Source organism: Papio anubis, chromosome 11 (genome assembly GCF_008728515.1).
Source record: "Papio anubis isolate 15944 chromosome 11, Panubis1.0, whole genome shotgun sequence".
NCBI lineage: Eukaryota > Metazoa > Chordata > Mammalia > Primates > Cercopithecidae > Papio > Papio anubis.
This window is the reverse complement of record NC_044986.1, coordinates 39168610-39184016: the sequence shown is the minus strand read 5'-3', so window position 1 is coordinate 39184016 and position 15407 is coordinate 39168610. Positions and strand designations below refer to the sequence as shown.

Below are 15407 nucleotides of genomic sequence, written 5' to 3'. Positions count from 1 at the left end.
AAACCTCAGATAATCCCAAATTGAGAGAAATTTAAAAAACTCCCAACCTATGCTTTTCAAAAGTGACAAGGTCAAGGAGGTTGAGGAAAGACTGAAGAACTGTGTCAGGCTGTGGTTGACTAAGGAGACGTGAAAACTAGTTGCAAAATGTGATTCAGGATTCTAAACTGGATTCCAAAATGAATATAATGAATATCATTGGGATTTATTGAGGAAACACTAATGGAAATGAGGATTAGATGGCCCTAATGCATCAATGTTAATTTCCTGAATTTGAAAGTTATATTTTGGTTATATAGTCAAATTGCCTTGCTTATAAGAACTGTATACTAAAATATTTCAGGTTTGGAACTTCAGGTCCAAAATTACTTTCAAACGTTCAAAATAGAGAAAATTCTCTGTTTGTACCTCCAACTTTTTATTACATTTATAGTTATTAAAATTATATAAATATATATATGCATTTGTGTATATATATGTATAGATATGCATACATATAGATATGCATATACATAGATAAATGATACATATAAAACCAACAATAGACTCATATCTAATCTATGCAAGCCCTTCACAAAAGATTTGATATTGCCAAAGGACATTTGAAAAAGCACCCGGCATCATGAAGCTCCACTGAAATGAAAATTAAAACTACAATAAGATATTATTACACACACATCAGAATGCTTAAAATGAAAAAAGACAATATACTAAGGGTTGGCAAGAAAGAGAAGCAGTTGGCACTCTCAGTAAAATTGTAATTTATTAAACCATTTGGACAATTATTTGGCAGTCATTAATAAAAGTAACACATGCACATCCAACAATTATGCTCATAGTTGTATCAATAGAAATCCTTATATTGGGATAACAATGTATTAGAGTAATAACAGCACTATTCACAATAGCCACAAACTAGAATCAACTCAAAAGTCCATAACAATACAATGAAAAGATAAATTTTGGAATTGTTATAAAATAAAACACTCTAAAGTAACCCTAACTTACCTACTGCTATTTATGACAACATGAATGAATCCTACAAACACAAAATTAAGTGAAAATACTAGATACTTAAAAATACATAATGTGATTCCATTTATATTAAGTTCACAAACAGGCAAAACTAACCTATGGCATAATACTGGAGATATCTAGTGGGGGAGGAAGGTAGGAGGAGACATAAAGGGACTTCTGGGGTCCTGGCAAAATTACTTTTCTTGATCTGTGTGTTGATTACACAGATATGTTTAATTCATGATAATTCATTTAGCTATATACATTTAGGATGTTTCCAACGTTCTCTTTGTATATTACATTCCAGTGAAAAGGTTTATTTAAAAAGAAGCAGTTTGCATTCACCCAATTCCACCCAAGCTGAGGTTTGCATTACTCTGTCACTGTGGAGGGCTTCAGCCGGATGCCCTCCTGACAATCCATTTGGGCAATAATAGGAAATCTCTGCAATGTGACAATCACTGAACTCGGAATTAAAACCTGGATTAAAAAAAAAAAATGATTATGTGCTGATGCACTGCTGACAGTTCACCTCACTTACTCACCAATTCCTTATTTCTAATAATAAAGTAGGGATTAGGCTCGTGGATCTCTGAGACCCCTTCTGTCTCTAACTGTCTATGTTTCTTTCATTCTTTGATGGGACCAGGCAGAAGTCTCAACAGAAAGGAGGAATAGAAACCCATTTTTCAAGAAATAAAATGATTGTTTTAAAGAAAGCCATTGAGGTCATTTTATCTAAAACAAGGTAGTGCACTTCTTTTAGAGTTCAGAGCTATGTGAACCAAGCAGTAAAATAACTGTTTCTCTTTGTCTCAGATAAATTATTCACCACAACCTGGACTGACTCAAATTCCAAAGGTTACAAAACCACACCCTAATTGTAATCAACCTATGTTGCACATGTTGAGTTGGTTAATGTGTATTTGAAAGTCACTGATTATCCTGAGTAATGAAATATTGCCTCATAGTACATGGTAAGTAAACGTTGGTGACTCTGGTTGAACTGAATTTCTTGCTTGGAGGGAATGATGTAAGAGTTAGGAGATAGGGTTCCAGCCTCGGCCCTATAATTTTCAGCCTCTGTGTCCTTGAACAAAATACTGAATCTCCAAGGCCCAGCTTCCTTATCTCTAAAGTGGGAATAATTTTACTATAGGCAAGGGTAATTGAGAGAATCAAAAGAGTTATGATGGGTATAAAAATTGTCTGTGAATTGTCAGAATCCCTGTAAATATGTTTGATAAAACATTGTTGATATGGGATCTTGACAAAACTTAATTTTTCCTTATTGCAGTTAGAAATAACTGCACGAATCCAGTATTATTTCCAATAGCCAAGATATAGAAACAACCTAAGTGTTCATTCACAAATAAATGGATGAAGAAATTGTGGTGTTTATTTATATACACAATGGAATATCTTTTAAACTTTAAAAGGAGATACTGCCATTTGCAACAACAAGGAATGAACCTGGAGGATATTATGCTAAGTGATATGAGCTAGATACAGAGGAAAAAAGATTGCATGATTTCACTTATATGAAGAATCTTTAAAAAGTCAAATACATAGAAACAGAGAGTAGAATGGTGGTTACCAAAAGTGGGAGGGGGAGAAAATGGAAAAAAGTGCTTTAAAGAGTCCAAATTTGCAGTTAGATAGGATGAATAAGTCTAAAGATCTAATAGACAGCAAGAGGACTATAGTTAATATACTATACTGAAAATTTGCTAAAAGAGTAGATTTTAGGTGCTTATACCACAAAAAAGAAGGTAATTATAGAATTGATGAATAATAAAATTTTACTGTCGTAATCATTCCACTGTTTATGTCTACCAATGTTGTATACCTTAAATATGTACAATGGAAATAAATAACTGTACTAGTCATTTAGAATACCACAATGATATCTTTACAGAATATGCCTTTGTACAAGCATTGCCATTAATGATCCAGAAATGTGTGTATCATTTTAGTGATACATAGAGCCTCATGACCACTAAATGTCATCTTCTGTTCAGGTCTGCACAACTGTGTTTGTTCTGTGCTGTGGGTCTGTTGAATGATTTCCCTACCTCCCATTCACCGCTGAAGCACATGCCTGTTGTTCTGCCTATAGTTCCCCTTCCTTGCTGTGGAATATTTCATTCCATTATTTCTGACATAGACCAAAAAAGCAATAGAAACAGTTGTGTCTGGAGGCGAGTGGGAGGTGGAGAAGCCATAGTTGCTGAGCTCTTACCCACTTAATTCTCTGAGATTGGCTCTTTCCTCAGTTACACTGACTAAGTTTCAGCTCTTCAGTAACAGAGAGGGGAGAAACTCTAGCTTTTATTTCTTCTCTTGAGAATGTACAGCCCTGTTATTTTGTGAACCGTGTGGTGTAGATTCAGACTGATGAATGTTTTTAGGATTTATTTTATTTTGCTAAAACTGTTCACAAGGCAGCTCAGGTGTAAGTGATAATATACTGCAGTGGGCATCAGAAGATCTCAGTTCAAATCCCAGCCTGCCATTTATGAGCTGTGGGACACTGAATAGGTCATCTCTTCTCCTAGAGTCTCCCTTTCCCCATTTGAAAAATATGAAATAATATTCTCAGCTGTCCAGGTTTTTCAGGGGGGTTAATGGAAAAAGGTGTGTATGTTTACTTAATTGATAACCGGTTTAGCCGTTTAAGATGAATGAGTTTGTTAGCTGCGCTATGTTTAGGCAGCTGTAATGTTAGTACTACACTAAAATATTTCAAAAGGATCTTATTTTCAAGGAAAATGATCCCAGTGTTTGAGAAAGCATTATAGTGTTGCAGTCTTCCTTATCCTTAGCTCAGCTAAGTCCGAGTTGCTATCTCATGCAGGAAGAATTAGGCACACAGACACCAGAGAGTGAGTGGAGTAGAATTTATTAAGTGAAAGGAAAACTCTCAGCAAAGAGAGAGGCCCTGAAAGCGGGTTGCGGATTGCCACTTCACAGTTGAATACCAGGATTTTTATAGAAAAGCTGATGAGGCTGGGATCCTTATTTGCATAAGGCGTGAATTCCTGGTGTTTCCACCCCTTCCTTCCATTGCGCATGTGGACTCAGTGTAAGCCACTCCATATTGATTTAATTCCGTTACTGCACATGTGTTAAAGGTAGGAAGTTTTCACTGCGGGCATATTTAGGCAAGCTCCCTGTGGAAGTTCCCTTATCTGCACAAAACATCTAGTGTAAGTACTTGGGGTTTTTGTGGATTGGGCTATGACCTGGAAGGGTTTGAGGTTCTCTGGGGACCCTTCCCTTACTGCCTACCTAAAGCAAGCTGGCTACCTCCTCTCAATAGGATAAATATTATTTTATATACAAGGGATATAATACACAGATTCCCCTCAAGGTCATATTTCCAACTGTTCATCAATCTAAGAATCCAAAATTTTGAACACTTTTTTGATGAAATAATTTATTTCATTTGTTCTCAATTTTGGCTGCACAGTGGAACCACCTGGGGTTTTGAAAAAAACCTAGGCCTGGCCGGGCACGGTGGCTCATGCCTGTAATCCCAGCACTTTGGGAGGCCAAGGCGGGCGGATCACCAGAGGTCAGGAGTTCGAGACCAACCTGGCCAACATGGTGAAACCCTGTCTCTGCTAAAAATACAAAATCAACCAGGCGTGGTGGTGCATGCCTGTAATTCCAGCTACGCCGGAAGCTGAGGCAGAATCGCTCGAACCCAGGAGGTGGAGGCTGCAGTGAGCTGAGATCTTGCCCTTGCACTCCAGCCTGGGCAACGAGAGCAAAACTCAAGCTCAAGAAAAAAAGAAAAACAAAATAAAACAAAACAAAAAAAACCTGGGCTCTGCTTCAGACTAGTTAAACCAGAATCTCCAGGGTGGGGCATTGGAAATGAGAACAAGAAAAAAGAACACCTTATTTTTATCTTTTTCAGTGAGCCAATGTTCATTCAGAAGAGAGATTAAAGTGCTTTTTGCTGACTAGTCACAGTCAGAGTTAGAATCACAGGTGGATTAACAGGGAGTGTTATAAAAACCTTGATGTGAAAGCCTACAGTTTTCTTACTAAGAAGAGAAGCCTTCAATGGATCCAGCTGTGGCTCTGGTGCTCTGTCTCTCCTGTTTGTTTCTCCTTTCACTCTGGAGACAGAGCTCTGGAAGAGGGAGGCTCCCGTCTGGCCCCACTCCTCTCCCAATTATTGGAAATATCCTGCAGTTAGATGTTAAGGACATGAGCAAATCCTTAACCAATGTAAGTATGCTTTATGCTCCTCTAGTAATGTACAAGGTGTATTTAACCTCACGATTCCTAAAGTTTTATTTCATTTTAAAGTGATAAATGGTAATTGAATATATTAATGGGGTGCAATATTACATTTTGACACATGTATACATTGTGAATTGATCATCAGGGTAATTAGCATATCCGTCATCTCAAATATTTGTCATTTCTTTGTAATGAGAACATTTAGAATCCTCTTTTTTAGCTGTTTTGAAATATACAGTACATTAACATTAATTATAGTCACCTTGCTGTCCAGTAGAACACCCGAGCTTATTCCTCCTATCTAACTGTAACTCTGTACCTGTTGACCAAAGTATTCCCTTATTTGGCCCATTTCCACCTGCCAGCCTCTGGTAGCCACCATTCTAATCTCTACTTCTATGAATTCAACTTTTTAAGATTCCACATAGAAGTGAGACCATATATGATATTTGTCTCTATGCCTGGCTTATTTTATTAATATGATGTTCTCTAGATTCATCCATGCTGTCATAAATAAGAATATTTTTTCCTTTTTAAGAGGCTGAATAACATTTCATTGTACATATATGCCACATACAAAATCGATTAATTTATTGATGAACACTTAGGTTGTTTCCATATCTTGGTTATTATCAATAGCACTGCAATAAACATGGAAGTACAGACATCTCTTCCACATACTGACTTCAATTCCTTTGGGTATATACTGGTAGTGGGATTGCTGGATCATCTGATAGTTCTATTTTTAGTTTTTTGAGGAATATCCATACTGTTTTCTCAAATCACTATGCTAATTTACATACCCAAGGTTCACATTATTCCACATCTTTTTCAACACTTGTTATCTTTTTATCTTTTTAATAATAATAATATCTACAAGTTGTGATGAGATATCTCATTGTGGTTTTAATTTGCATTTCTCTGATGATTAAATTTGTTGAGTATTTAAAAAATATATCTCTTCGCCATTTATATATCTTCTTTTGAAAAATGTCTACTGAAATCCTTTGCCCATTTAATTAATTAATTAATTGATAGAGACAGGGTTTTTCTCTGTTGTAGGCTGCAGTATAGTGATGGGATCACAGTTTGCTGCAGCCTTGAGCTCCTGGGCTCAAGCCATCCTTCCACCTTAGTCCCCCAAGTAGCAGGGACTACAGGTGTATGCCACCATGCCTGGATAATTTTTTAATATTTTGTAGGGATGTGGTCTCTCTGTTGTCCAGGCTGGTCTTGAACTCTTGGGCTCAAGCAATCCACCCACCTTGGTCTCTCAAAGTGCTGGAATTACAGGCATGAGCCATTGCACTTGACCCTTTTGCTCATTTTAAATAGAATTATTTGTTATTGAGTAATTTGAGTGTCTATATATTTTGAATATTAGTCCCTTATCTTATGTCTGAGTTGCAAATATTTTCTCCCAATCCGTGGATTGTCTCTTGACTCTATGACTTGTTTCCTTTGCTGTGCAGAAGTTTAGGTGGTCAGAATCTCATTTGTCTAGTTTTGCTTTTGTGGCTTGTGCTTTTAGAATCATATCCAAGAAATCATTGCCTAGACCAATGTCATGGAGTTTTTCTCTATGGTTTCTTTTACTAGTTTTTAGTTTCAGGTCTTCTGCTTAAGACTTTAATTTATTTTGAGTTAATTACTATATAAGGGGTGAGATTAGGATTCTGTTTTATTCTTTGCATAAGAATATCCAGTTTTCTCAACACCTTTTGCTGAAGAGTGCTTTCCCCATTGTATGTTCTTGGCACCTTTGTCAAAAATCAATTGATTATAGATGTGTGGGTTTATTTCAGGGTTCTCTATGTTTTCCTTTAATCAATGTGTCTGTTTTTATGCTAATGCTATGCTGTTTTGCTTACTATAGCTTTGTCACATATTTTGCAGTTCAATAGTGTGATGCCTCCAGCTTTATTCTTTTGGTTAATTTGCTTTAGTTATTTGGGATATTTTGTGGTTCCATACAAATTTTAAGATTGTTTTTTCTATTTCTGTGAAGAATGAGATCAAAATTTTTATAGGGATTGCATTGGATCTGTATATTGCTTTGGGTAGTATGGACATTTTACCACTATTAGTTTTTCCAATCCATGAACATGGGATAGCTTTGCCTTTATTTGTGTCACCTTCAATTTCTTTCGTCAATGATTTGTAGTTTTCAGTATATAGATCTTTCTCTTCTTTGGTTACATTTATTCCTAAGTATTTTATTTTTTGATGCTACTATAAATGAATTGTTCTCTTAATTTCTTTTTTAGATATTTTGTTGCTAGTGCATAGAAATGCCACTGATTTCTGCATGTTGATTTTATATCCTTCAAGTTTACTGAATTTGTTTATCAGTTCTAGTACTTTTGTTCTGAAGTCTTTAGGATTTTCTACATATAAGATTACATCATCAGGAAACAGACAATTTCACTTCATCCTTTCCTATATGAATATTCCTATATTAATATTTTCTATTTTTAGTCTAATTGCTCTGACTAGGACTTTCAGTACTCTGTTCAAGAGAAATGGTCAGAGGGGGCATTCTTCTCTAATTTCTGATCTTGTAGGAAAAGCTTTTAACTTTTCACCATTAAATATGATGTTAGCTGTGGGCTTGTCCCATATAACCATTAATGTCACATAGAAACTTCTGTATTACCAGAGGCCAGTTATTAAAGGTTATATGTTATAGGAACATTCCTCAACATTCCTCCTGTACTACCAGAGGCCTATTATTAAAGTATGTTATTGTAAAGCAAATACTTCCTGTGGAGTATGTTTTTCTTTTGTGTCATTGTCAGAAATAGTGGAATAAAATAATGCATTTTGCCAGAAGAGAAACATTTTAAGTTGTAAGGTAGAGTCAAAATGATAAAGGCCTGCTGCTTTTCTTTTCTTCACAGTCATTTGCTATAATTTTTTGCCTGAAAGAAAATGGTAATGGAAGTGTTTTAGGTAATTAAAGGTTTTGAGAAGTCAGTAACTGTATATGCTATGTATTTTGCTTACATTAGCCATGATCATTAAACTTCTTAAAAAAGCAAGTCATGCCTGATGTCGAAGAAATATCTATGAGTTCATCATAAACATAAATGAATGAAAGAAATAATTAGTCAGGGCCATCTGGGTGGTAACAGAATATTTATGGCCTCTGTACAAAGCTGCTGTCTGTGACCTATGAGTGTACAGCATGGAAAACATTGTTCCTCTGTGAGGTGCCACGTGTCCTGTTACTATCTCTGTAGGGTCCACTCTCTTTCTGTGGTGATTATACCAGTGGATCTCAAAGTGGACTGGGCAGTAGAATCATCTGGGTGATTCAAAAAGGTGTACATTTTTTAGTATTGATGACAGGACTCCTGCATCAGGATCCCTATGGGATGAGCTTTGCTGGGGATCCTGAAGCAGTGTCCCAGTGGCTGAATATTGGTCAAAATATGGACATTGGGAACTGATAAATTGCTCAGGCATCACAGGTTGACTAAGCAGGCTTCAAATTTGGACCTTCTGTTTATCAGTTGTGGGATACTGACAATGAATTTGAAATTCTTTAAAATTCAATTTGTCTTATCTGTAAAATAAAGTAAACAAATCTAGCTCAAGGTATTGATGTGATGACTAAGTTTAATAACCTGCATACTAATTTCCTAGGCCACTGCCTGGCACAATGAAGGCACTGTATACGTGCAGCTAAAACAATAATCATCATCTTTATGTAAAATCCACAAATATTTGAAGCTGTATTTGACAAAATAATCATATCAACATTATGATGCTAGTATCAGTCTAAATCACGGACAATATATAGACCAAATACTGAGTTTTGCTACTATTTGAACCTTCTTTTCTATGTTCAGTTCTCGAAAGTCTATGGCCCTGTGTTCACTGTGTATTTTGGCCTGAAACCCATTGTGGTGTTGCATGGATATGAAGCAGTGAAGGAGGCCCTGATTGATCATGGAGAGAAGTTTTCTGGAAGAGGAAGTTTTCCAGTGGCTGAAAAAGTTAATAAAGGACTCGGTAAATGTGCATGTATCGTGTGAATGTGTACATGTGTATGTACTGGGCAGTGGTTATAGGGATGGGGAGGATGGAAAACAGAGGCTTGAAGAGCTCCTGAGACAGAACTTGACCCATCCACGTGGCTGCCAAGTGTCAGCTCTGTTCTCCTTGTTTGGAATCTCCCTCCTAGTTTCTGTTTTCTGTTCTGTTAGGAATCCTTTTCAGCAATGGAAAGAGATGGAAGGAGATCCGGCGTTTCTCCCTCATGACTCTGCGGAATTTTGGGATGGGGAAAAGGAGCATTGAGGACCGTGTTCAAGAGGAAGCCCTTTGCCTTGTGGAGGAGTTGAGAAAAACCAATGGTGGGTGACTGACTTTTATTTTTTCCTGAAAAATGTTTTCTAAAATTTATTTTAATTTATTTTTAAATTGATACATAACCTTTATACATATTTATGGGGTACATGTAATATTTTGTTACATGTACAGAATGTGTAATGATCAAGTTACGGTGTTTAGGATATGCATCACGTTGAACATTTACGTTTCTATATGTTGAGAACATTTCAAGACCTGTGTTCTAGCTATCTTGAAATACACAATACTCTGACATTAACAGACTGCTATCTTCTCTAATGACATCCCTGGAAACCTCCTAGGGGTGGCCAGATCTCTCATGATAGGCAGTGGTTGTCAGTCTTCAATATGGAGGGGGGAGATTTGAAACAGAGAGCCAAGGGAGCTTTTGTACACCTATGCTTGTTGCGTTTGTACACAATGACTATGCATACAGTGTGAGTATAAAAGGCTTATTTAATCCTATTCTGTCTCAGGCTTGGTTTGTTTTCAAATCATTATAGCATTAATTTAGAAGGTTTTGTCTCATTTTTTTCAAATTATTAAAGAGTAATGTTTTTCCCATAGTATAATTGTGGATTATGTATTCTAGAACATTTCACCAGGGAATACTTGTGGCACAGACATAGTGGGAATGATTTCTTTACATCTTTTAGGCATGAAACAACTGACATGTACTTTCATTTGGTTGGTCTATATTTGTCCAGTCAGCCTCACTAACATATCTGGGGGTTTCTTCTGAGGTGTGTGTCTACAATTTCTACCATAATGATGCTTATCTATGGTTTTAAGAGACTAGGCATCTTTAGTGTAGCTTTTATCAATTTTAATTTCCCTGTTAATTAAGAACTAATTAAAATTATCAGCTGGAGTTATTTAATGTTACTATTTACTGTAATGTTTTATATATTTTAAGAAAATATATGCTATAACATAGTCTTTCAATTTAAAAAAATGCCAAATTATAAAATGTTTATTTAAATAAATTTTAAGTATTATTAATAACTCTTTATCCTACCTTCCCTAGTTGTACATTAGCTCTGTATTCAGCTTTCTTTGTATTTTCCTTCATCTTTATTTGTGTATTAATCATGTTTTTTATTTTCTATTTTTTTATGATGCTTCGACATCTTGGGGATTTTGTGGTCCTAGAAGGGACTGCCCCTCCCAAAGTCAGACAGTTCCCAGAGATAGCAAATATCTTGTCCACAGCATGTCTCTGATTTTCAAAGCAAACTGTCCAGAGCTCAGAGCCCCATCCACCTTCCTTATCAAACTCTCACACATGAATCCAATATAGTTGTCCCTCCTTATCAGTAAGACATTGGTTCTAGGACTCCTCTTGGATACCAAAATCCACATATGCTCAAGTCCCTTAAATATGGCATAATATTTGCCATATATTTGGAGAATATTGACAATATTATTTATAATATTTCCCAATATTAGAGAATGTTGACAAGAAAAAAGGTCTGTACATGTTCTGTACAGATACTTGTTTTTGCTCTGAATATTTTTGATTTGGGGTTGGTTGAATCCATGATACACCATGAATACAGAGTGCTGACTGTATTCTCCTTGTCTTAAATCATTACAGAGCCAGTTATGGGACAACTATGGACCACCCCTATATCCCAGAGCCCACAGAAATTGTTCAAACTATCTATTCCCAGGCTTACTCAGTCTACCCACCCTATCTCACTCATTTCTTCCTGTGAAAACACCAATAAAGGCTCAGCCCCATGGTTTCTTTTTGCTCTTGCTGCCTCCTGACCAACCCTGGTACTTCCCCATGTGGCTCCCCACACCCTCAACGTGGTGTGAAGTGCCCCTCCTCTAGGAACTGCGAGCAATGAACTGTCTTTTCAAGGGCAGTCTGTTTTGGGGCTACCTGATCTGTTGACCTCACCAAATCTAAATAGAAACAAAATCCACGGTGAATATTAAAACAATTGGTTTTAGGATTAAAAGTTATTTATCCTCTCCTCATCCCAGTTGGACTCATCTATAAAGTTCTTGTCATAATGAGTCTGATTTTCAGTTTGGATTACAAATTACCCTGATTTTTATTATCTCCCTGATATAGTATGGATGTGTGTTCCCATTCAAATCTTATATTGAAATGTAATCCCCGTACTGGAGATGGGGCCTGGTGAGAGGTGATTGGATCATGGGGCTGGATTTTTCATGAATAGTTTAGCACCAACCCTTTTGGTACTTTTCTCATGATAGCAAGTGAGTTTTCATGAAATCTAGTCATTTAAAAGTGCATAGCACCTCCCGCCTCCCTCTCTTGCTTTGGCTTTTGCCATGTGAGTGCAAGCTCCTACTTTGCCTTCTGCCATGCATCATGCTTCTGCACAGCCTGCAGAACTGCGAGCCAATTAAATCTCTTTTCTTATAAATTACCTAGTCTTAGGTATTTCTTTATAGCAATTCAAAAACAGCCTAATATACTCCCCCAATTGAAGTGAAAGGAAAGATCAGAAACCAGATTTTCACTATGAATATCATGTGCATGGGCATGTACAAACACACGTGCATGTGCATGCACACACACACAGAAATCTCAAACTAATAATCCCAAATTATCCCCTGCCTTCCAGGCTAGAATAAAAGATTTTCTGAAAACTTAGTGCCCTGGCATGTTTTAGCTGAAAAGAAGCCTGGCATAGGAGCAGTTAACTAAACACAGTCCTATTATTTAATTCCCCATCATTACCACACAGCATTTTTGTTCAAGTCACTCTTAATTACATTTATGATACTCTCATGTGTAGAGTTCATTGATGATTTGATTATAACAGTTTTATTTAAAAATTGCTCACAAATAATCACTTTCCTCTATAATAATTTATTGATTTGTAAAATGATGGAATTACCTAAATGATGATCAAATTAAAAAATTTATAATAACATAAGGTATTTTTTTGGATGGCTAGATGGACCAATAACCGAGGATTCTATAAGAGGTCAGGCTTTGTTCAAATAAATTGAAGATAGTGCCCAGTGATAATAGACACAATTTCTTAGAGCCGGAAATTCTTTTTTTTTCTTTCAATATCGAAATAAGGAAACAAAAGGACTCCATTTATCAATTTAAGTTTTTCTATCTGCCCTATTTGTAATTTAGGTTTGAAATGAAAGTTTCTTATTTACTTTTATTTTAGGCAAACCAGTCTATCTTCTTATTTGTGTTAGCTTTTTTCTTGTATAACATAGATGACTTCTGCTTTTTTACATTTGTTCCATCAATCTGAATTTTCCCATACTCTTTCTCTCTTTAGTCTCCCCCTCTGCTGGTTCTACACACAGTTACTTCAACTATTCATTATATAGAAGAAGTTTTCAGGTTCCTATTTTCTCCCTTCCTCTATCAATCAATTGTCTACAAGCTTTCCAGATAAATGTTATTCCGCACTGATAACTTGAATTATTAAGTGGTTTTAAATGTGGCCTCTTTAAATTTTTTTGTTTTCTCTTCAGAATAACAGGCATCTTGGGTCAGAATTGTATAAAGAAAGGCAGTGAAGTAAATGCAGTATTTGGAAAACCATTATTAAATAGCTAGGATGGAATAATTAATTCAATATTAAGGAAAAAGTGAGGTATTAAATTTCAATATACTATAGTTTATGTTGATAAGAGAATTTCTAGGTAGATATTGGTTTAGAGTTTCTAAAATTACTTTTCCCTGTTATCCAAGACAAAGTATTTTTTTATATATATATTTTAATGATAATTTAAAATATTTCCAATCCTTTAGCCTCACCCTGTGATCCCACTTTCATCCTGGGCTGTGCTCCCTGCAATGTGATCTGCTCTGTTATTTTCCATAATCGATTTGATTATAAAGATCAGAGATTTCTTAACTTGATGGAAAAATTCAATGAAAACCTCAGGATTCTGAGCTCCCCATGGATCCAGGTGAGATCAAGAGCTTCTCTTCCTAAGATATTATTTTTGTTATTTTATTAGACAGTTGAAAATTTTTTAAATTTTAAAAATTATGCTTTAAGTTCTGGGATACATGTGCAGAATGGGCAGATTTTTTTGCATAGGTATACATGTGCCATGGTGGTTTGCTGCACCCATCAACCTGTCATCTACATTAGGTATTTCTCCTAATGCTATCCCTCCCCTTACCCCCTACCACCCAACAAGCCCTGGTGTGTGATGTCCTCCTCCCTGTGCCCATGTGTTCTCATTGTTCAACTCCCACTTATGAGTGAGAACATGTAGTGTTTAGTTTTCTGTTCCTGTGTTAGTTTGCTGAGAATGATGGTTTCCAGCTTCATCCATGTCCCTGCAAAGGACGTGAACTCTCTCAGCATCTGCTTGTCTGTAAAGGATTTTATTTCCCCTTCACTTATGAAGCTTAGTTTGGCTGGATATGAAATTCTGGGTTGAAAATTCTTTTCTTTAAAAATGTTGAATATTGGCCCCCACTCTCTTCTGGCTTGTAGGGATCTGCACAGAGATCTGCTGTTAGTCTAATGGGCTTCCCTTTGTGGGTAACCTAACCTTTCTCTCTGGCTGCCCTTGACATTTTTTCTTCAATTCAACCTTGGTGCATCTGATGATTATGTGTCTTTGGGTTGCTCTTCTCCAGGAGTATCTTTGTGATTTTCTCTGTATTTCCCGAATTTGAATGTTGGCCTGTCTTGCTGGGTTGGGGAAGTTCTCCTGGATAATATCCTGAAGTATGTTTTCCAACTTGGTTCCATTCTTTTGTCACTTTCAGATACACCAATCAAACATAGGTTTGGTCTTTTCACATAGTCCCATATTTCTTGGAGGCTTTGTTCATTCCTTTTCATTCTTTTCTCTCTAATCTTGTCTTCTCACTTTATTTCATTAAGTTGATCTTCAATCTCTGATATCCTTTCTTCTGCTTGATAGATTTGGCTATTGATACTTGTGTATGCTTCATGAAGTTCTTGTGCTTTGTTTTTCAACACCATCAGGTCATTTATGTTCTTCTCGAAACTGGTTATTCTAGTTAGCAATTCCTCTTTTTATCAAGGTCCTTAGTTTCCTTGCATTGGGTTAGAACATAATCCTTTAGCTTGGAGGAGTTTGTTATTACACATCTTCTGAAGCCTACTTCTGTCAATTTGTCAAACTCATTCTCCGTCTAGTTTTGTTCCCTTGCTGGCGAGGAGTTGTGATCCTTTGGAGGAGAAGAGGCATTCTGGTTTTTGGAATTTTCAGCCTTTTTGTGCTGGTTTTTCCTCATCTTCATGGATTTATCTACCTTTGGTCTTTGCTGTTGGTGACCTTCAAATGGAGTTTTGCGTCATCGTCCTTTTTGTTGATGTTGTTGGTATTGCTTTCTGTTTGTTAGTTTTACTTCTGTCAGGCCCTCTTCTGCAGGTCTGCTGCAGTTTGCTGGGGGTCCACTCCAGACACTGTTTGCCTGGGTATCACCAGTGGAGCCTGCAGAATAGCAAAGATTGCTGCTTGGTCCTTCCTCTGGGAGCTTCATCCCAGTGGGGCACCAGCCAGATGCCACCCAGAGCTCTCCTGTATGACATGTCTGTTGACCCCTGCTGGGAGGTGTCTCCCTGTCAGGAGGCTCAGGGTCCAGGGACCCACTTGAGGCAGTCTGTCCCTTAGCAGAGCTTGAGTGCTGTGCTGGGAGATCTGCTGCTCTCTTCAGAACCATCAGGCAGAAATATTTAAGTCTGCTGAAGCTGTCCCCACAGCCACCCCTTCCCCCAGGTGCTCTGTCCCAGGGAGAGGCAGTTTTATCTATAGGCCCCTGACTGGGACTG

The 15407-nt window shown here is 36.9% G+C and overlaps 1 protein-coding gene across 1 annotated transcript in view; it reads left to right on the top strand.

The window, feature by feature from the left end:
• The first annotated feature begins 3684 nt into the window (after positions 1–3684).
• Positions 3685–15407, top strand: part of LOC101021773 (cytochrome P450 2C18) — a 37601-nt gene continuing 25878 nt past the window's right edge. The window contains exons 1-5 of the mRNA XM_009215003.3: positions 3685–4226; positions 4943–5259; positions 9129–9291; positions 9486–9635; positions 13397–13557. Coding sequence (XP_009213267.3) covers positions 5092–5259; positions 9129–9291; positions 9486–9635; positions 13397–13557 — 642 coding nt within the window. The 5' untranslated portion in view covers positions 3685–4226; positions 4943–5091. The remainder of the gene's footprint in view (positions 4227–4942; positions 5260–9128; positions 9292–9485; positions 9636–13396; positions 13558–15407) is intronic.